We start from the raw sequence: 22,660 nt of genomic DNA on the forward strand, positions 1-22,660 counted from the left end.
ATTCAGTTTGTGAAGCAAGTAAAACTATGCTGACATATATAAGCTACAAGAGCGAGGCGTAAGTGCAACCTATTTTTACCATCATCACCATCTTTAGAAAATTCGAGCTCTGTTCATTCCTCAGAGGTGACAGAGGTATCCATGAAAACCTTGCCGATATTAGGAGTCACTTACATTCTTGCCTCTGTGCTGTAAACAAATCATTAAGCATGGGGTTGAGGGTATTCAGGGAAAGTCATTTAACTTCCCTGGGTCTATTCCTTTTCTGCTTGAATTCATAAAATATTTGGGATTGAAATAGATGGCTTCTAAGTTCTTATCTAACCTCTAAATATATCCTATGCTCCTAATATAAGACATTTTGACAGATATTAGAATATTGTTGAATATGCCCTAAACACTTTTCAGCACTGCACTGGGGATACCATGTGATAAACATAGGAACCAAAAAAAAAATCAAGGTGGTTTCTCATTATTTGAGTAAGAAAGAGCTGATCATTGATTCACATCTCTAAACTTTATTCCATATATGTGTGCATGTGGAATAAAGATTAGAATCACCCATTTCTGAATGAAAGAAGTGATTATAAGTCTACTTCCTGTTGTTTTGAAAATTTTCATCTCTTTTCTGGAATACCTTGATTTCAAGGCAAAAATACATAGTCTATACCCATATACTCCATCACATTGTGACTTTGATCATAGGCATGTAATACTAGAATTTTGCACAGTTTTAGTCAATGCAGAAAAAACAAAATATCATAACAAAACTACACAGGCAACAGGACACAGAAGATAAATTCGTTTCAATCAAAGCTTCCTGTAAATTTACGAGATAATCACGGAAATTGCTACTGCAATACTCACTCAGATGAGCGTGATCTCCTGTGTAGGCACATAAAGGGTTGTATGCTTTCTTAGGAAGAATACCCTGTTTCTTCTGGATTAGTCATTGAAAGTCCACCCACCTGAATGACTTTCGGAGATCATTTAATGACAGCACGAAAACTGTCTTTTAGCTCAAATAAAAATATTTCTAATGATAGATACACAGTATAATTTGCTATTTCTTATATAAGCAGAATTTTAAAATCTCACAGGTCTTAATCTTTGAGATGGAAGGCACCTTAGACGTTAGCTGGTCCTCCTTTTCCCCATCCAACTTTGACACTCCCCTGCACCTACACCACTCACGCCCGATGAGAACCCATTTCTCTTGTATCCCTCTGTGGAATATCCTCTGTGGGAACCCATTCACCTTTGGAATATTGCGGCTCCTACGCTCTAGACATTTCTTTTTCATCAATTACACTCAAATGGTTTCCTATAATTAACCTAACAAACTTAACTTACCTCTCAGACATTAATCCACATCACCCACCTAGGTCTCAGGTAGCTGTCACATTTTGAACAAAAGGAATCTGTAAGATAAACACTCCTTCTCCTTTGTCCTGTTCCCATGATTCTAGATGCTTCTGCATCCTGGTCAGCTTCGTCTAATGATGACTTTGCTCCTCAGTAATGACACCCAAAAGAGAACAGCCTATGTAATCTGAATTTTGACCAGTGCGGCTTCCTATGGGAGTATCTTCATTGAGCTGCTTATTCCATTTTCCTTAATATAAGCTAACACTGCATTAGATATTTTTTGTCGGTTATTTAAAAAAATTATTGGCTTATATTGAGTTTGAATGAAATAAAACTTTAGGAAGTCCTAGGAGTCAGAGTCCCTTTACCTGGGTATGAAACATAAGAAGACATATTTTCATGTATCCTTACTACATTTTATGGCATTGCTTTGCTAAAATTTGCATATTTTTGTGATAATTTAAAAAACTTGATTATTTCATCTAACGTATTAACTAGCCATTCCATATGTGTTAAATTAGAAAGAAGTTCTCCATCTATGATTATCCAAGACTGATAAAAATATTCAATAAGGTACACCCTGACCCTCACCAAAGGCACAATCGATTGGATATGGTAGAGCAATCATCAGTGAAAACACCAAATGTGCTATCTTAGAGTCTGAATTTCTTCAAATTCTAAGTAGAAAAATGACAAGGTTTTTTTGGCCAGATACCTTGCTGAAATAAAGATGCACTAGCTCTAACGTTTTGATTAACCCATGAAACGAAGACATAGATAGCAACATGCTGCTGAAATCTGCAATAATCCTGGGAGAGAGATTTAACATCCTCTGTGATGGTATCAAGATTTAGAAAGACTGAATGACATTCAGTACTTCTCAGGCCCTAGAATTCTCCAGGTAATTAGAGAGCAAATTAAAGCCAAAATTATTTATTCACAGTACAAAGTAATTGTCTAATACATCTAACATTTATGAATTGAAATGAGCAGTGACTGCTGCGCCTATCATTGAGAAATCCTTGACATTTCAAAAACATTTTGTCTTTTCTGTTCTTAAAAATTGTATAGTTTGAAATGACAAGGTACTGATTCCTTAAAGCTGAATTTCTTAAGGTTGTTTTTCACATGTATAAATTTATTAAACATGAATTACTCAGGGTTGCTAAAGAACAGTCCAAATATATGTCTATTAATATGACTCATTATTTGTTAGAACACGATTTTCTAAAATTGCTGTGCTTTGCCCATAGCTCTGGGTATCATCCATTGTGCTGTTTATTTTCTGGAACTTTTTCTATTTACTCTCCTCCCAAGCAATTCTCCCACTTTGCCTACTTTAATAGGAACTCTGCAGTCACAGACCTATTTGAAATCAATGGGACGGCAAGAGAGGGTCACTAAAGAAAACCTACCAAATATTTCTAAGCAGGTTTTTAAGATTTAAACTCAAAATCGGAAGCTGCTACCTCAGTTCCATAGCTTGGTAAGAGCTAAACCGAAGACAAACAAAATTTATCATTTCCCTGTTGAATACTGTGAGGTGTCTTAAGCAAGGCTAGGATGCCTATGCTGATATAAGTAATCAAAATCTAATATGTAACTCTCCGGTCCCGGGATCAAAGACAAGCAAAGGAAATCTCGGCGATGTGAACAACTTATTAAGGCTCACCCCGCTGTGCTCAAACTGCATGAAGAAAACGCCATTAACAGTTTACGAGATTTGCATCATCTGACACTTTTGAAGGACACGCTGTGAAGAGCGGAGATGCTTACGTTCCTGAAAGGATGTGAAGAGCATCTGAAACCGGCTGTTGCGACTGCCCTCGTCCGCCCACATGCGGATGACCCCGAGACCCGTGCGGAGCATCACGTCGTTGGCCACGGTGCTGCAGAACTTGGCTTTGAGATCCTCCACGGAGCTGCTTCCGTCATACACCGCCACGAAATTCCTTTTGCATTCATTTGAATTCTGCATCTCATAGTCCAAAAATCGTAAGTAGATCTGGAAAACAACAGCAAGGATCCGATCATTTTCCGGGATCAATATGTGAAAGTAGTTCACGAAGCACCAGAACTTCCGTTCTCTCTCTCCGTCTCACAAGACAGCCTTGATTGCAATCAATCTTATTATTTTTCCCCCGTGGATAGTAGCAAGGAAAGATGTACCACTCAGATCAACTTGTGTTTAATATTTGTTTTTCAAATGTTATTATCCTTTCTTGAAGTAAATGTACCATTTCCCATAACTATTTTTACCCAAATGATCCTTATTCCTTCCCATAACTTATCCAGAATCAGTTATTAGTTTTCATACTTACACACTGCTTTATTTTCATCAGCACAAATGTTTTAAATATTTCTGAGACATTCTTGTTATAGTTCTGTGGCTTCTATTTACTTCCAAAAATGTATGGAAATAAATACTTTGTGCTAATATCAAGCAAAAACGGAAATGGTATCAAAAGATAGTCTCTGATTTTACTTTGTTTAAATTTTTTCATATAACTACCGTGCTTCATTTTTGAGGTATGGAATATTTTTTAAAAATCTATGATCATTCTTTGGGCTTCCTAGGTGGTTAAGAATCCTCCTGCCACTGCAGGGGACACAAGTTCAATCCCTGGTCCAGGAAGATCCCACATGACGTGGAACAACTAAGCCCGTGTGCCACAACTATTGAGCCCATGTGCCACAACTACTGAAGCCCACGTGCCTAGAATCTGTGCTCCACAACAGAGAAGCCACGGCAATGAGGAGCCCACGCACCACAACGAAGAGTAGCCCTCACTCGCTGCAACTAGAGAAAGCCCGTGCACAGCAACAAAGACCCAACACAGCCAATAAATATATAAATATAATTAATTAAAAAAATCTATGATCATTCTCACATAACAGGGTCAAGCCTTTTTGGTAAGTCCACATAAATAAAAATTAAATTAACACAATGAGTAAAAAGTACTTTATAACCTATTTTACAGATTATTGTTAAATACTCCCAACAACTCTATAAAGTGGCACATTTTACTACCATGTTCAGGAAATGCAGTCTCAGATGATGTAAACTGGAAATTAGACACAAGCTCCTTCAAACTCTCTAGTCCATAATCCTTCTGCAATATTACACTGCATCAGGCATACTGTGTTAAGAGCAACAGATATTATTTAACTCTGTACAAAGGTACATTAAAAATCACAAGCAATTAATTCAACCAATGAGATATACATATATCATTGGTTGAATTTATGTACATATATATATAAAATGGGCTATGACTCAGCCATAAAGAAGAGTGAAATCCTGCCATTTGTGACAACATGGGTGGACCTTGATGGTATTTATGTTGTATGAAGGAAGTCAGGTGGAGAAAGAAACACACTATGATTTCACACATATGTGGAATCTAAACAAAACAAAGAAAAAAAATTAAACTCTTAGATAGAAAAAGCAGATTAATTGTTACCAGACAGGAGGTCAGTTGAGGATGGACAAAACAGGTGAAGGGGGCCAACCGTATGGGGACGATGGTAACTAGACTTGTGTGGTGACCACTTTGTAGTATGTGCAGGTGGTGAATTATAATGCTGTACACCTGTAACATATAATAATCATTTTTTTAAAAGAATCTTCACTCTTCCCATTCCCCAACCACAGTGGCATTATTCTCTATACCTTTTGTGTTACAATATTATTTTGAACATATTTTAAGCTTTATTTTACATGTTAGGTGTACCTTGTGCTAAACTGTGTATCCTGAAAAGCTGGGGTAGTGATGTGCTTATTTTACTCTAAGTGTTACACCATGTGTTACGTATGTTAAGCACTCACTCCATAAAATTTGCACGGACGTATATTCAATGACTGACCAATTGGAAATTCTATTTTCTTTATTAACTTCATTTTTTCAGCATCCGTCACACATGTGTTGGGCACCTGTAGACCAGACTTTGTTTTGAGTGCCATAAATCATGATAAGTATATAGAATAATTGACATTTTATTATCTGCAGTAGAAAACGATATGCAATAATCTTCAACACAAGGTATTTATAACTCTCAACTATGACATAAAAGCGTATAAGTCGTGTGTTGAGGACTTATAAGGAGTTGATTGTAAATAAAATGTGACTCCCACGGCTGGAAATCCTCATGTAACTCTCAAGAAGAAAAACAAAAAGAGAAAAATAGGGGGAAATGGACAAAATTGAGAATCCATGGAAAGCACTGTAGTTTTATTATGCTTTGCATGGTGGGAAGGTTTTCATGTATATGCAATCTGTAACATTTCATTTGGAAGCTATCCCCAAATTCCCAAATACTTTGATACTGACTTTAATTGCCATTACTATGGCTTTATAAAACATGCAGCCTAAAACAGCCTGCTTGCTCTTCATTCCCTGGTTATTGCTTTATTTTATTCTATCAAAAGTTCATATATTACTCATGTAGCCCATCTTGGATCCATTCCCAAGCAAATATTATATTCCTAAAAACTTCCAAAAAATTCCAAATTGTCCCCCCTAGGAAGGCACATCTGAAAAAATGTTAAACCTTCCAAGTTTCTACTAACTGGTTTGTTTTTCAGATTTTCACAAGGATTTGTAAAAAGGAATTGGGTCTGTTGTTAGATGACCTTTACCAGGAAGCAAAGGAGACAAAATAGCTTGCTCAAGGAAAATAAGCAAGTCAATGTGAGAGCCTTAAATCAGATTAAAATCCCGAACTCTTGTTTTAAGGATCTCTTCATTAGCCCCATCCTGAATAAAAGTAAACAAATTGAAAACACTATAAAAATGTAAAAAATGTAGATGCCTACAAAATCTAGGTATTCTTAGAAAGTAAAAATCTTGTTAAATGCAACAAAAATCAAACGTATATTTATATTCTCAAATGCTACACCACGACTCCAACATAGTTTATTAGCCCTCAAAAGAATATGCAATTACAATTGCAAGCATTCACAGTTTTCAATAGGAGAAAACACTGAGTAGGGTGACTGAAAACCCCTCCCTCCAATGTTCTTACAAGGCTATAAAAAGCAAACACAATGCCCACAGAAAGAAAAATAAAGTAATCGTTTGACTAATTCAAGAAAGATATTTGATCCTGTGATATTTTCAGGTTGAGTGATTCAGTGGCCAAATACATCTGAACAATTATTTCAGAAACACAACTTAAAATGCTAACTTACCATTTGCATCACGTATTGGCAGTAACTTAAGACATTGTTCTATTGCATTATTTCACTCAAATCTCAAGAGTAATATACACTATTATTATAACTATTTTAAAATGAAAATAAAAAACCACTGAGGTTTAGAAAAGCTAAATAACTTTCTCAAAGTGACACAGGCCCTAAAGTAATAGATCGGTATCCAACTCAGATCTGCGTGATACTTTTCTCCTTAGTATCAAACTTTGCAGCCTCATATAAATTTTTTTGAAAATTTTCAAAGACTGATATTCCAGAAAGAAAGTTATAGTTTTAAACAAAAACGAACTCCAACAAAATTGACAAATTAGCGAACTAAGCAAAACCATTTCTATTTTTCTATAAAGGGGCTAAGAAACATGTTGACAATTGAGACATAAATAATATTCACAGAAAATAAACGTGTCTCTCTGAAGTAAATGGCTGTCTTAAATTTTCTTTAAAAATAAAATGATCTTACAGAAGAATATCGCTGTAGTTAGAAAGGCAATTTGCATATTCGGCCCCTGTTTTCTCATTTGACAGTTCTAGAATGTCTACATTTTCCACAAGAGCTGAATGGTTTGCATTCTTACATGAAGTGCAATGGCTGAAGTCTAAGAACCTTCTATCTAAAGACCATTCTTATTAGGCAGCATACTATTCATCGAGGAAGTGAACAATTACAGTCACTAGATTTTAAATATTCACTTCTAAAGCATTCAATCATTTTTTAAAACTTTTAAAATAATTTTAAAAAAGAAATAAAATATTCCAGTGGGTATTAGCTTTACTGGGTACAGAGCTGTTACTGCAAAAGCCAAATGCCAGTAGCCAGAAAAGTGATCAAGTTTTCCCACACTAGCTATAGTACATACCATATAAAAACCCTCCCTACATCAGAATTTAAATGATATCTTGTCAGCTAAAGCTTGTGGCATAATATTACTAAGGGGAGGAATGCCATCTGACAGTGTTTTTACTTAAGGTAGGAAACCACAGGAAGCTCGTTAGTGTCTCTGCTGAAGAAAAGGTACCATGATAAACAGAAGCATATATAACGCCAGTAAAATAGTCAGATTACATCTCCTCTCACTGAATCATTCTGATGCATTCTTCTTGCTAATCAATCACAGAGAGTTTCAGCTGACAAAATGATTTATTGAATAGGACATGGGCGGTGCATCAGAACATATAAACAATTTCCAGTAATATCTGTCTTCCAAATCACACTAATGTGGAGAGCAGAATCCCTTTCGCATACTTAAAGCAAGTAAATCTAGCTAAAGATTTACTAAATTAATATACTTACAAGCATTTAATACCAACCATTCAACTGGCTCTCTCCCCTAATGTCACAATGATATGCAAAAAACAAACACTGTTTGGGGCAATTATTTAAGACTTGCCAGAACAGTTTTCTCCATGATAAATACAGATTAAACACACCACAGTCTGAGAAACACCGACCACGGTTTCAATATCACCTTGCACTTTGAGAGATAAAGCTACATTCTAAAAAGTGCGTAGCCCAGGACTTCTGGGGTTGCTGTTGCATTTGCGGCTGGACTTGCCAGGCCTTATCATTTTAGGTAGGACATCCCATGAATTTGGAGGGTAGCAGCACGCACTCTATTTGGAGGCAAAAACCAGAACATCATACTATTTTCTGAAGTGTTGGAAAAAAACACACAGCAAACCCTGCTACAACAATATTAAAATAATTTTCCGGCATGCATGGACAAGTATGAAAATATTTAAGGTCCATCCGAGTAACCCTCCAAAATCTGGTGCTACAAAACTGAGATTTCATTTAAAAAACAAAGTTGATTCGTAACATTTTCACTGGTAGTTATCTAGTCAATTAAGATTTTCAATTTGTTTACCCAATTTTTATTTTCATTTTTGGTGATAATAAGGGCAGACTCAATCTTTAGAACCCCTGAACTTATGATTGACATCAGTTATTGTTGCTAACCTTTGCCTATTGCATTTCTTTTCTCCTTGCTCCCATAACAAGTTACTACAAACTGAGCCGCTTTAAACAATGCCCATGTGTTATCTATAGGTTAGAAGTATTGGTGAGCTGGACTGTGTTTTTTTGCTAAGGTCATATGAGGCTGAAAACGCAACTTTGCTATAAAATATTGATTTATTGTATTTGTCAAGTTCATCTGTTTTTTATCCTAAATTTATTCAAAATATTTTTGAATTAAGTAACATTTTAAAAATTAATTTGAAGTTTTAAATGATTAATAAAAGCTAGAGTTTTATTTTCCCAAGACCTTAATCATTAAATTATCTTCATTTATAGTCTGTTAAAAGTCTTTTGACTTATTTTCTTGCCTTAATGAATTTGACAATTTCCCCAAATAGTGCAGTTTTGTGACATCACACTGGGTTGGGGATTAGGAGATGGAGACCTTGCTTTAGCACTTTTACTAACTAATCAAATATTTGAGCAGTTCCTTATCATAGATTCATCAAATTCTGGTCTTAAAAGGAGTTTAATATTATCTATGCCAAAAAAAATCACTTGACTTTTTAATTATTATACAAAATCCCTGCCAAACTTTACTTGGATTCCTCCCATGGGATCTCATTTGATCTTTGAACATCTCCATTATTAAAATAAAAAACAAAAACCTTCTTTATATCTCTAGATTCAAGCCTACAAATAAATTGCAGTGCTTAAAACATGCAGATTAAGCCTTATGTTCTTATTCCTGTCTCCTGACAGTTCTTCAGATGTTTGAAGATTGTCACCACGTCCGTTTTTCCTGATATATATACATCAGTTTATTTTTCCCATGAGTTTTAACTGAATGACAGATTTTTCTTGGCACTGGGTATCTAGAGAGAAATAAGCCCCAGCCTTCATGAAATTAACATTGTTACCACGATGGACTCATCCAACATTCTTCTCTAGTGGTTCTTTACTGGACCAGATCCAGAACTAGACACCGTCATGCTCCCCCACCACCCTTGCTCTAGAATCTGTATGGAAACTGAAGAGTTGCTTACAGAGGCAGAGGCATATTTCGACAACCCACTGTCAACCAACGTCACTCTCCTGACCCAGCTTATTCATCTATTAAAGGAGCTCATCAGTAATGAATTCCTAACTTTCTTTCTGGCTCTGGTATTCCAATTTCTAAGAAATCTGGGTTAATCACATTCTCATTAAAGGCTATCATCTGTATTACGATTCTCAAACAAAGGAGATATCAGATATTGTATTTTCCATTTGCAAAAAGGCCGAGGAGCAATACACACTTGTAAATCGTAATAGGACCCCAGTAAGCTATTTAGCACTTTCATTGTGTAGTATGTTTCAATCACCGGTTATCATTCAAATGTTCACATGGGCCATTTCAAGTCTAACTGGTGCATTGATAGTCTGTTCTCCTGGGCTGCTAGGAGTGCCGTATAAATAGAAAGCCCACACAGGCCGTCATCTCCAAGTCTTGCTTTTCTCAACAGTTATTCAAAGCCACTTCCTATCCCCTAACCTTTAATTTAACAGAGAAAGCCTGTCACAATAGAGCCATCTTTGTCCAGCTCTGCAGGCAGCTTCCCCTTTGGGTCACAGAATGCCAAATTCTGTAACAGGCAGGTACACTAGGTATTGTTGTTCTGCGACTGTACAAAAGACAGTCTATTTACCAGCTGGAAGGAAACGGTGTGCGTTTGCACTTTCACAGAAACTCTCTCTTTGGACACTGCGGTGACAAAGATGCTAGTTATGACCATGGGGTGGGGCTCAAATATTTCCTGCTGAAAAAATTCTAAAAAATCTTTCACTCATAGAGTTTAAGGAAAATGAACAGCACATGCGAACCCGCAGATTATGTAAGAGAGAATAATAAATTGCAGTCTAGCTCTCACAGAATCTTGTGTAGTGGGCTGGGTTTTATGTCACCAGTAGCCTTGCTTTTTTTTTTTTTTTTAAGGAGGAATCACTGTGTTTTTTTTCAAAATGCAATTAACTTTTTAAAAGACTTGTTCCAATGCAAAGAGGCCTGCAGTGGCAAAGCTGGAAGCTGGACCATGGTCTGAATCTCTGTTGCCAGAAGTTTGGGGGAAAATGTGCCACACTTCCAGATTATATACAAACCCCAAAGACATTCATGGGGAATCAAGTGAAAAAAGATGAAAACATTTCCTGAAATACCAACTCCTTCAGAGATGAGTTTTATTTTCCCCTCATCCTGAATATCCAAGTCACCAAATGTTTTTGTAGCTAGCGTGGGGTGTTAGCACCTCTGTCCTTTCTAGACAGGGAAAATCTATTTTTTAAAAATGCAGATCTGATCACATCACTTCCTTGTTTCACACTCTTCCGTGTATCACTCATGCACTCAGGATGAATCTGGGCTCTTCAGGGGGATGCACAGAGCCCTTCAGCTTAAGGACTCACCACCATCGTTCTGCTTTTGTTTGGTCACATGCAATTACTTTAATTCCTGAAAGGGCATACTCTCTTATGCTCCCATGACCTTATAGATGCTATTCACTCTACCTAGAGAGCCACTTCCACCTTGTCTACCTGACAGCACCATTTCTCATTAAGATTCAGAGGATGCCCTGCAATGCCATTTGAGTCCACCTTTGATTTTCCTCGCCAGGTATATGTGGTCTTCTCCCTCACTCTACTACATCTTACAAATACCTCAATGATCTTGTCTTATTCCGTGGATTATTCTGACACATGGTTGTCTAAGGATTAAACTGGAAACGCGAGGACAGTATAATTTTTCATTTCTTCAGCACAGCACTTGAGAGTTTATAGAGTCACTAAATCAATAAATTAAATAACAAATTGTTTCAACCTCAATAAATAGGCAGCTCCAAATCTAATAAATCAGTAAAGCTTGGTCGTAACTATATTCTAAAAGGATGACAATAGAGGGAGATGAAGCGAAGAATAGACAATCTAAACCTGTGATAGCTACGGGCACAAAATTACTCATCCCAATATTTCTTAAGATACATCCATAATAGGATGCATAGGGTTGTTCTAAACAAGTGATCTGAGTCTGAATCTGGCCCACAATGTATTTCGTTTAATACATCTAATGTTTCCCACGTTTAAAGTTTATCGTCAACATTTAAAAATCAAGGCAATCAGGAACTTCCCTGGCTGTCCAGTGGTTAAGACTCCGTGTTTCCACTGCAGGGGGCATGTGATTCCTGGTGGGGGAACTAAGATCCCTCAGGCTGTGCAGCACGGCCAAAGAATTAAAAAAAAAAAAAAAAAAAATCAAGGTAATCAACATAAAATCTAGATTCGGGGGCATATTATGAAAAAAATGGAGGACTTGGTGATACTGGACCAACGTGTTCTCGTGATGACCATCAAGAGGTGTTTAATAGGCAATTAAGCACCTTCTGTCCCCTTTTCATGGTCCTGATCACCACTGTCCTTCAGCCTTGTCGCAGGCTTATTTTATACACCAGAGATCCATGACTTTGTGAGCTCTGGACAATTTCTTCCATAGATATGATTTTAGGTTAAGAAGCCAGCAAACTGCAGAAACTGACAATGAGGACATAAGTTAATTATGCTCAGAATCACAGCTTACATATGACATTTCAGTTATTTTTCAGAGAGGTAGATTTACCCTAGAGATTCTTGTCCAGATTACCCAATGAGCTCTGCAGCATCCTTTCCATATTATTTATGACCCTGAAAGTTGCATTAAGCAGAGGAAGACAAGTTGCAATTCAAAACCAAAATGACATGATAGCTTATGATTGCACTCTGAAATGCACTAAGCATGCCCAGTTGGTTCAAAGCAATGCATGCTGGAGACACTTTTCAAGTCAACTGTCAAACCTGCATTTCACCTTAAGACTGACCTTGGATCGTGGAGGTGCTCTGATGTACCACTTGCAATCAACGGCCTCGCTAGCAGAAGCTTTGCCTTCCTTCATTATCTGTATAGACTCCACAATGCCTTCAGGACCGCCCATCTCAAACTCACACACTAAATAACGAAATGCCAAACAAACATAAAAAATGGAGCTTGAGTAATAAACCAAAAGTATATATCATAGCAGAAAACAAAGGCCTCTGAACAGTATTAAATATGTATTTTACCAACCTGGTAATGGTTTCAAAACTCCAAGGTCCTTAAAGTCAGGATCTTAAAAATTGAGAAAAAGACAATTAGTCTTACTCTGCATTTGACTTAAAATGACGTTGAGTAAGATACCATTAAATTATTCAGGAATCTGCCTTAAAAATATACTAGGGGAAATTAAATAGTTAAATGAAACGTGCACGATAATGTTAAGACTGAAATGTTAATTTATATAATATAATATTATTACTACAGGATTTTTTATCAATTGAAAGTTGCCATTTTTCAAAAACCTTCCAATGTCATTCCTCCATCTAATAATCAAGTAGAAATCTATTCATTGCGTTTAACTCTATAATCGGACAACAGAAGTTTTTATAAAATGTAGCCACAGATAATTCAAGGTTTGGGTAAACTTCCGTCTATTGTAGGTGCAATTATTTTGCCTGATTTAAAATATTCTTTAAATTCTTGAAACACAATTTCAACTGGAATATTGGAAGGACAAAGTTAAGATGTAAAACCCAGGGTCCCTCTCCCCTGCCCCGTTCCCCTTTGATGAAAACTATCCTGTTTCTTCCTTAACTTTCATTCCATGCTGGTTTTCAAGGTGCTCCTCAGTATTCTGCTGAGTCCACTCAACCTCCACTCTCTCCCCAGTCTTCTTCTCAGTCTACCCCAAGCCAAGCATCTGTCCTTCTCTGCTCATGTGTGTGCTTCAGGAAAGCTTGATTCACCAGGCGCCTCGGAAGCATCTTAATTGTTGTAAGCCAAAAATGGTAGTCTCGTTCCCATTTCCTGGAATTGATTTTGAGATAGGTATGCAGCCAGGATACCATAAAGGTGAGCCTATTGGAGGGCTTCTGAGGACGTTTTCCTTGATGATAACTAGAAACAAGGCGTACAGTTTTCCCAGCTCATGTTGTGGTCATGTTTGTGCTGGCGCCTTTGGGATCGTGTGTGGTGGGCAACTTGTGATGGTGACAGCTTCTAAGGTAAGAAAATGCTGACTCTTCCAATGAACAGAGTGGAACCACGGGGAACCGAGAGTCCTTAAGGGTGTGGCTGGGGCCCTGTATTCACCTCACCTGGAGCTGCACTTCGCTGGGCTTCTTGCTTTTTGAAACAATACACGTTCCTATAGTCTCGGTTACTTTGCATTGATTTTCTCTTATTTATGGGCAAAGGCACCTAAGGCTATGATTTATCTTGGAGACACATGGTATTCAATTTAAAAGATGATTGTGAAATTTAATTTCTTTTTGCTACTATGATATTAGTGATAAATCAAAAATCTTACGAAGTTAGAAATGTTTTGTAAGACACAGCTCAATATTGGTCTAGGGCTGAAATGTGGAAGGGGAGCCCTCTTTCTGGATGGAATGAGTTCTGGAGATTAAGACCATGTGTACGCCCACGTGTATCTAAGTGTGCCTCTTACTGCAACTGTGTGTGTAAATGCACTAAACCCACAACTGCAGGCTGATCCTAGTAGGGTATTTATCTTCACTACAGGGTTTTTTAAGTAAAGGAAATATTTAAATTTTTGTGTTTTTTTTTTAAACAGGAATGTGCACTGATCTGCCGAAGCCAAAAGGCCTACATTGGCCCCCCTACAGTTTAGATACATCACCTATTTAGACTCACTCTAGGGCAGGACACTGTTAGAATACCAGCAGTAATAAATGTTGACTCAAGATACAAATTCTTTTGTATAACTGTTTTGAAAACAGTTCTTCTGCCTTTTTGGAAAAGAAAGACAGAAAGAAATACCTGTATGCAGTTTCCATGAAAGAACCAGAAATGAGGACGACATAGTTCAATTGGATCAGGGTTCCTCCTAGCAGAGATTTTTTTTCCTTTCATCTAAATCAATGGGTATTTGGTTATCCCTTCAAGAAATGTATATGTAATACCTACTGTGTGTAAGGAGAGAACTGTTTTGTGTAGAATTAGGCAGATTGGCTGTCACCACTAAACAAGTTCATCGGTACTGGCGGGGCACAGCCAGCAAGCTTGCCCACCTCAGTTACCTGCAGGCTTTAATTTTCATTACATCCTTTTTACTATTTTGCATAATGCTTAATAACGGTCATTATTGCTACTCAGTGTCTCCTTTATGATGAGACTGTTTCAGCCTTGCATGGCTGTTCCTGTGCTTCTTGCAAGAATGTAGTTAGTATTCTATTTTCTAGTTTGAAGGCTAACGTTTGTCATTTTTATAACTCATGCCAGACAACGTTGAGAGAAATTCCAGTTCTGAGAACTGAAAATGTATTTTTGTCATTGTATTAATGGTGAGAGCACTGATTGTTTAAAAGAAAAATCTTTAGGAAAAAAATAATTTCTGCAATTCCATTTGAATTAGGCACCAGTAATATCACAATCACAGTAACATATGGCCCCTATGAGCAGCAAAAACAAACAACAAAATAATTTTTAAAAACAGCCTACACTGAATTTAAGAAAGCTGAAATGGATTCATTGCTTCAGAGTGTCCAGGGCAATGACGTAAATTATTATGCAGAAGTACAATGACCTTGGACTTAATAGTCATCTACTACTCTGGAGCTCCCCAAATCTATTCTCCACTAAGCAACTTAAATAAACTTTTAGAAATACAAACCAAATCATGATACACACCTGACTTTCCACAGCCCTTAAGTTAAAGCCACAACTCTCTGTAATGGACTAGAAGGTCCATCCTGTGTGTTCTTGCCCCAGACCACCTGGGCCAATACACCCCAGGCTGCTAATCTCTGCTCTCTCGTCTCAAAACACATCCTTTCTATTTCTACAGCATTCTAGGCTGTTCTCATCTTCAGCACTTTGAACTTGCTCTCTTCTCTGTCTGCAGTATCTCTCCCCAGGAGTCTGCACCTGTCAATGTTTCTCATTCTTCAGTTCTTGGCTCAAATCTCTTCAAGGAAAGGCCCCCCGGATGACTTTCTCTAAAGTAGCTTTGACTCCCACTTTCTTTTCTCTCTTCGTGGTTTCTTTTATCACAATTCACTATTATTTTGCTATCTGTTAGCTTTTTATTGACCACCTACTCCTACTAGACTATAAGGAAGTACACTCTACTAGGGCCTTTATTGTCTATTCTTCCCCCATTTATCCAGGACCAAGGACACTGCTTTGACATAGCAGGCGCGCAATAAATGTTACTGAATTTCACATATTTCTTTGTATATAAAAAATAGTTAACATTACGCTGACTTGATTTTCTTATATTGTTGACATATTTGCAATGCTTTATACCTACACTCTTCCAATCCAGAGGATCTCACAGGAAATCCAGCAAATTAGGTGCTATATTCAAGACTGACCTTCTGTTTACCAAACCTGCATCTTTTTCTTCCTGGGCACACAGCTGACTATGTTTCCAGCCTCCCTTGCAACTGTGGGTACTATGTCCAGTGAAATGTGGACAAGGTGCTGAAGTTTACTTGAAGGCTGGGCTCATAAAAGCTTCTTGAAAAAATTATCCACTCCCACTCTCTCCCTCCCATGGTCAACCTCAGGAGGCAGACAGGGGTGACATAAAGCCCCATCGGCTCCAATTGCTAAGTGAGTGTGTGGAGCACAGCGTTTTCCTGATTAGGCTACATGAACAAGAAGTCAACATCAATAATGTCAAATTACTGAGGTTTTAGATTTTTTTGTTGTTGTTATTACAATGATTATTCCTCTAACCCAGTGTTGTTTAAGGTTCAAGTTATGGTCAGGGGCCCCTGGAGTCCATGAAACCCTCTCATGCGACCCAAAGGCTAAACTGTTTATAATCCTACTAAAATGCTGTCTTTCGCTGTTCTCATTTCTCAGGAATGTGTGGCAGAGTTCCACATCCTGCATGACATATGATGACATCATCACAATATGGTTAACAAAGTATTTGCTTATGTTTTCAAGAATAGTCTCAGGCAGTGAGTTTAGGGTAGAGATGATATACATTTTTAGAGATTAACCCAGTTTATTCTAAATGATTTAACTGGGCATTTACATGTTATCTTTAATTTTTCATATTATAATCCCTATAACCATCTTTGTCCAATACATTCTAATTTTGAAGTCTTGAATTTTGTCTTGAGCCTACATGGAAGCAAAACTAGAATTAGTAGATTTTTCTGTCCTATTTTATAAATACACACACACACACATAAAGTATTATGAAATTTAACAGTAGTTCCCTGAAATAAAATAAATATACTTATATTTTTCCTACTGTGAAGGACAGACATTTGTCAGAGATGGAGGAGACTAAAACTCACTTTCTCCATCACCATTACACTGTCTATATCTAAAGTTTGAGAAAAGAATGAAACTGGTATTCTAAAGAGGTCTCTGATTTATGAAAAGGAGAAATCTACTCCAAACAAAATGAAAAAGTTTTACAGAAGAAATGAAAAGATGACAAAAGCTAGCTTCCCTTCAGCTTTATTGATGTTAATAGTTTTCCCTATTATGATTTAGGAAGAAAAATATTTTCTAGCAGTTTTATTGTGACTGTTTGATTGCAGCATCATTTTAAGACACATAATTGTCCAGGAAGTACTGAATATTTTAAATGTAGACATAATACGCTCTTTAAAGGCTAAAACTATCTCAGCATTGTGTGTGCTTCTCCAGCCAATGTGACAACTTACCTTGTAAAATGCTTTGGTGGCTTTTGCATTTCTAGTTTGAAAACTGTAACGGCTAACTTTTGGATTTTAAAGAATTCATCACATTTATGGTTGAAAAATTCAGTTCTTTTTCTTTAATGATTGACCTCAAAATTAAGCCACAACTGAACTAAAGCAATAATACCATTTAAAAATGTCCTTTTTGATAAAATTTAACATCCATTTATGATAAAAAACTCTCCAGGAAATGGGAAGAGAAGGAAATTACCTCAACATAATGAAAGCCATATATGACAAACCAACAGCCAATATCATTCTAAATGGTGAAAAACTGAAAGCATTCCCTCTAAGAACAGGAACAAGACAAGTAATGATTCTCACCATTATTCTTCAACATAGTTTTGGGAGTTTTAGCGACAGCAATCGGAGAAGAAAAAGAAATAAAAGGAATCCAAATTGGAAAAGAAGAAGTAAAATTGTCACTCTTTGCAGATGACATGATATTCTACATAGAAAACCCTAAAGACTCTACCAGAAAACTGCTAGCACTAATCAATGAATTTAGTAAAGTAGCAGGATACAAAATTAATGCACAGAAATCTCTTGCATTTCTATACACTAATAACAAAAAAGCAGAAAGAGAAATTAAGGAAACACTCCCATTTACCATTGCAACAAAAAGAATAAAATACCTAGGAATAAACCTGCCCAAGGAGGCAAAAGACCTGTGTGCAGAAAACTACAAGACACTGATGAAAGAAATCAAAGACGATGCAAACAGATGGAGAGACATACCATGTTCTTGGATTGGAAGAATCAACATTGTGAAAATGACTGTACTACCCAAAGCAATTTACAGATTCAATGCAATCCCTATCAAATTACCAATGGCATTTTTCACAGAACTGTAACAAGAAATTTTATGATTTGTATGGAAACATAAAAGACCCCGAATAGCCAAAGCAATCTTGAGAAGGAAAGACAGAGCTGGTGGAATCAGGCTCCCTGACTTCAAAGTATACTACAAGGCTACAGTGATAAGACAGTATGGTACTGGCACAAAAACAGAAATATAGATCAATGGAACAGAATAGAGGCAAGAATATACAGTGGAAAAAAAGACAGCCTCTTCAATAAGTGGTGCTGGGAAAATTGGACAGCTACATGTAAAAGAATGAAATTGGAACACTTCCTAACACCACACACAAAAATAAACTCCAAATGGATTAAAGACCTACATGTAAGGCCAGACACTATAAAACTCCTAGAGGAAAACATAGGCAGAACACTCTATGACATACATCAAAGCAAGATCCTTTTTGACCCACCTCCTAGAATAATGGAAATAAAATAAAAAATAAACAAATAGGACCTAATGAAACTTAAAAGCTTTTGCACAGCAAGAGAAACCATAAACAAGACAAGAAGACAACAGAATGGGAGAAAATACTTGCCAAGGAAGCAATGGACAAAAGATTAATCTCCAAAATATACAAGCAGCTCATGCAGCTTAATACCAAAAAGACAAATAACCCAATCCAAAAATGGGCAGAAGACCTAATTAGACATTTCTCCAAAGAAGACATGCAGATGGTTAACAAACACATGAAAAGATGCTCAACATCAGTAAGCATTAGAGAAATGCAAGTCAAAGCCACAATGAGGTATCACCTGACACTGGTCAGAATGGCCATCATCAAAAAATCTAGAAACAATAAATGTTGGAGAGGGTGTGCAGAAAAGGGAGCCCTCCTGTATTGCTGGTGGGAATGTAAATTGGTACAGCCACTATGGAAAACAGTTTGGAGGTTCCTTAAAAAACTAAAAATAGAACTACCATATGACCCAGCAATCCCACTACTGGGCACATACCCTGAGAAAATCATAATCCAAAAAGAAACATGTACCACAATGTTCACTGCAGCACTATTTGCAATAGCCAGGATATGGAAGCAACTTAATACCCATCAACAGATGAATGGATAAAGAAGATGTGGCACATATATACAATGGAATATTACTCAGCCATAAAAAGGAATGAAATTGAGTTATTTGTAGTGAGGTGGATGGGCCTAGAGTCTGTCATACAGAGTGAAGTAAGCCAGAAAGAGAAAAACAAATACTGTATGCCAACTCATATATACGGAATCTAAAAAAATGGTGCTGATGAACCCAGTGGCAGGGCAAGAATATAGATGCAGAGGTAGAGAACAGACTTGAGGACATGGGGTGGGGGGGCAAAGGGGAAGCTTGGATGAAGTGAAAGAGTAGCACTGACATATATACACTACCAAATGTAAGATAGATAGCTAGTGGGAAGCTGCTGCATAACACGGGGAGATCAACTAGATGATGGGTGATGACTTAGAGGGCTGGGATAGGGTGGGTGGGAGGGAGTCGTGGGAGGGAGGGGATATGGGGATATATGTATAAGTACAGTTGATTCACTTTGTTGTACAGCAAAAACTGGCAATAAAGAGCTTAAAAAATAAAAAAATTAAAATTTCCTGTTGCATAACACACAGTCAGCTAAATTTTAACATTTATGAAGCCTGGAGAAAAACAGATTTCATTATACTTTTGTTTCTTATTTAGAGTTTAGTTCACTTTCTTTAGAGAAGATCCTTCTTTTCCGTGAACCAGAGAACTCTGTTATTCCAATTTCTTTTTCAACATCATTTGCTGTTAAACAGTGCAGTTGGGTTGAGAAAGCAAGTCTTCTAATTTTCCTAATAAAAATCTACAATGCGTCTTTAAATATTAAAAGACAATAATTTTTTATTTATTTTATGGTGAAATACGTTAATATAATTGTATAAGTGCATGAGATAATGTTATATAATTATATAAAGTTATTGCATATAACTTTTTATTTGGGAAAATTTTGAATAAACAAAAAGTAATATTACAAAACAAAACCAAGCAAAAGCTAAAAGTCATTTGTTACTCTTTTCAAACTAAAAATGGTTGGGACTTCCTAGGTGGAGCAGTGGTTAAGAATCCGCCTGACAATGCGGAGGTCACGGGTTCGATCCCAGCTCCAGGAAGATCCCACATGCCACGGAGCAACTAAGCCCGTGTGCCAAAAAAAAAAGAAAAAAAAAAAAAGAAAAAATAAAAATGGTGGTCACTGAAACATCTTACAAAGTAGGTTATTGTATTTTGTTGGCTGGAGAAGCACACACAAAACCTGAGAAACTGATAAAGCAATGCTTCCAGTCAGCTGCCATTGCTGAATGTCTACTGGTTGAAAAGTAGTAAAAAAAAAAGACGAACCCAGGACACTGCTGCTTTCCAACCATATAGTAACTGTCTGATATAAAGTTTTAGCTTTAGACAATAAAGAGCTAATATCTTTCTACAGAACCTTACTTTTGTCTAACAGACAGATGTACAGACACAGCTGAGCTTGCTTATTTTTCCTGAATTCATTCAGTGTCAGCCCGGATCAATCATCCATAGATCTTCTTTTATGTGACTGCTTGGCAGCCAATGCAAGCAGTATTGAAATATTCAAATTGTTGGAAAACTTTTAAATCTTATGACTGATATTGAGACATCTGTGCTGACAGTTGCATGGATGGTGCAAAGGCAATGGTTAGTAAAACTGCTGAAGCTTTACCCTGACTCAAGACAATGGCACCAAACCTTAACTATTAGTATTCTCTGTATAACTAATTCATCCCTATGCATTCTTGGGGGTTAAAAAAAAACTATTTTACTTTAAAATCTCCTTGATGGGCCACTCAAAATTACTAATTTTTCAAAATATAACATTTTGAATACATATCTTTTCTGCAGGATGAACACAGCCAATCTATGGACTTTAAGGAAAACAAATGGAAAATATTTGCTGCCAAAAATAAAATTCAAGCTTCAAGCAAACAAAAATGCATCCATCACTGTGTAATTGACAGCTCCTCAATACTTAAATAATTTTTCAATGTGATTGTTGTTGATGTGAATGTGTGCTTTTTAATATTGAAAAATGAAATGTGTTCTTATTTGGAAGAACAGTAACAGTGTAACAGAGTAACTGTGTAACAGTGATCCCGTAACTGTCATCTAGTGGTATTCGGTGTTAAATAATTACCCATGGATTAAAGATCCATTTGAAGAGCAAACTACATTAATAGATGTTAATGTAATAGAATATGAAAACTTCATTGATATAGTTTCACATTCTCCATTGCAACTAACCTTTAAGAAACTATTACTTTTTGAGGTTTGTGCTAGTATTCATCTGAAAATGCTATGAAAATACTTTTCCCTTTTCCATCTACATTTCTCTGTGAGACTGAATTTTCTTCATATACTTCAATGATAAGAACACACCACGTGGACCTAGAGACTGTCATACAGAGTGAAGTGAGTCAGAAAGAGAAAAACAAATATCGTATAGTAACGCATATATGCGGAATATAGAAAAATGGTACAAATCAACCAGTTTGCAAGGCAGAAATAGAGACACAAATGTAGAGAACAAACATATGGACACCAAGTGGGGAAAGGGGGGGTGGGGGGGTCAGGATGGGATGAATTGGGAGATTGAGTTTACCATACATACATTACTAATGAGAAAAAAATATCAAATTGTACGCTTTAAATATATGCAGTTTATTGTATGTCAATTGTATCTCAATAAAAGTTCTTGAAAAAAACAAATAAGAACAAAAGAAAGAAAACAGAAAACAAAAAAAAGAACATTCTGCAAAAATGTAATGTAGAGGCACGATGTGAGAACCTAGCTGTCTCTTAATAAGCCAGACATTAGATTTACAAAAATGTGAAACAATGTAATTCCCCTAATTATTATTTTAATATTTATTAATTGATATGTTAATATCAATTAATGTTTTTGAAATATGCTTTATGTTAATGCATAATTGGTTTTCAGTGTAATTTTTCTATGAATTAATAAATAGCTTTTTAAAATTTTATCATTTTAAATGTCTAATATGATAAATATTGAATGATATAGCTAAATAAGCTGAAGTACTTTGAGGTCTCTAGTATTTGTTTAAGAGAAGATAGGGCTTTTGAGACCAAAGTATTTCAGAACTTCTGCCTTAACTAACCCCATCTTTGAATTATGGGTAAATGCCTTCTCCCAACAAAAATCTAAGTTACAATTTATTAACTCGGGACTGTGCAATTCGTTTATTTTATATTCCAAGGAAATTTCCACAATGCTAGCCACATTGTAGTTGGACTCTCAGTAAATTATTGTTTATTTGATTCGATTATGCCTAAATCAAAATCAGAGGCATCTTCATCTTACAAATGAACAAAATGAGGGTTCAACAACTTTAGAAAAATAAATTTGCTCTGATTCAAAACCTAAACCTAAAACTTGGAACAAATCACTAAATAGTTCTGAAACATGTTTT

At 36.4% G+C, this 22,660-nt stretch overlaps 1 protein-coding gene across 1 annotated transcript in view; it reads right to left on the reverse strand.

The window, feature by feature from the left end:
- Positions 1-22,660, reverse strand: part of NETO1 (neuropilin and tolloid like 1) — a 98,094-nt gene that overhangs the window by 26,004 nt on the left and 49,430 nt on the right. The window contains exons 5-7 of the mRNA XM_057699827.1: positions 12,667-12,708; positions 12,422-12,549; positions 3,145-3,373 (exon numbers count right to left, since the gene is read on the reverse strand). Coding sequence (XP_057555810.1) covers positions 3,145-3,373; positions 12,422-12,549; positions 12,667-12,708 — 399 coding nt within the window. The remainder of the gene's footprint in view (positions 1-3,144; positions 3,374-12,421; positions 12,550-12,666; positions 12,709-22,660) is intronic.

The sequence above is a fragment of the Hippopotamus amphibius genome, chromosome 11 (assembly GCF_030028045.1).
Source record: "Hippopotamus amphibius kiboko isolate mHipAmp2 chromosome 11, mHipAmp2.hap2, whole genome shotgun sequence".
Classification (NCBI taxonomy): domain Eukaryota; kingdom Metazoa; phylum Chordata; class Mammalia; order Artiodactyla; family Hippopotamidae; genus Hippopotamus; species Hippopotamus amphibius.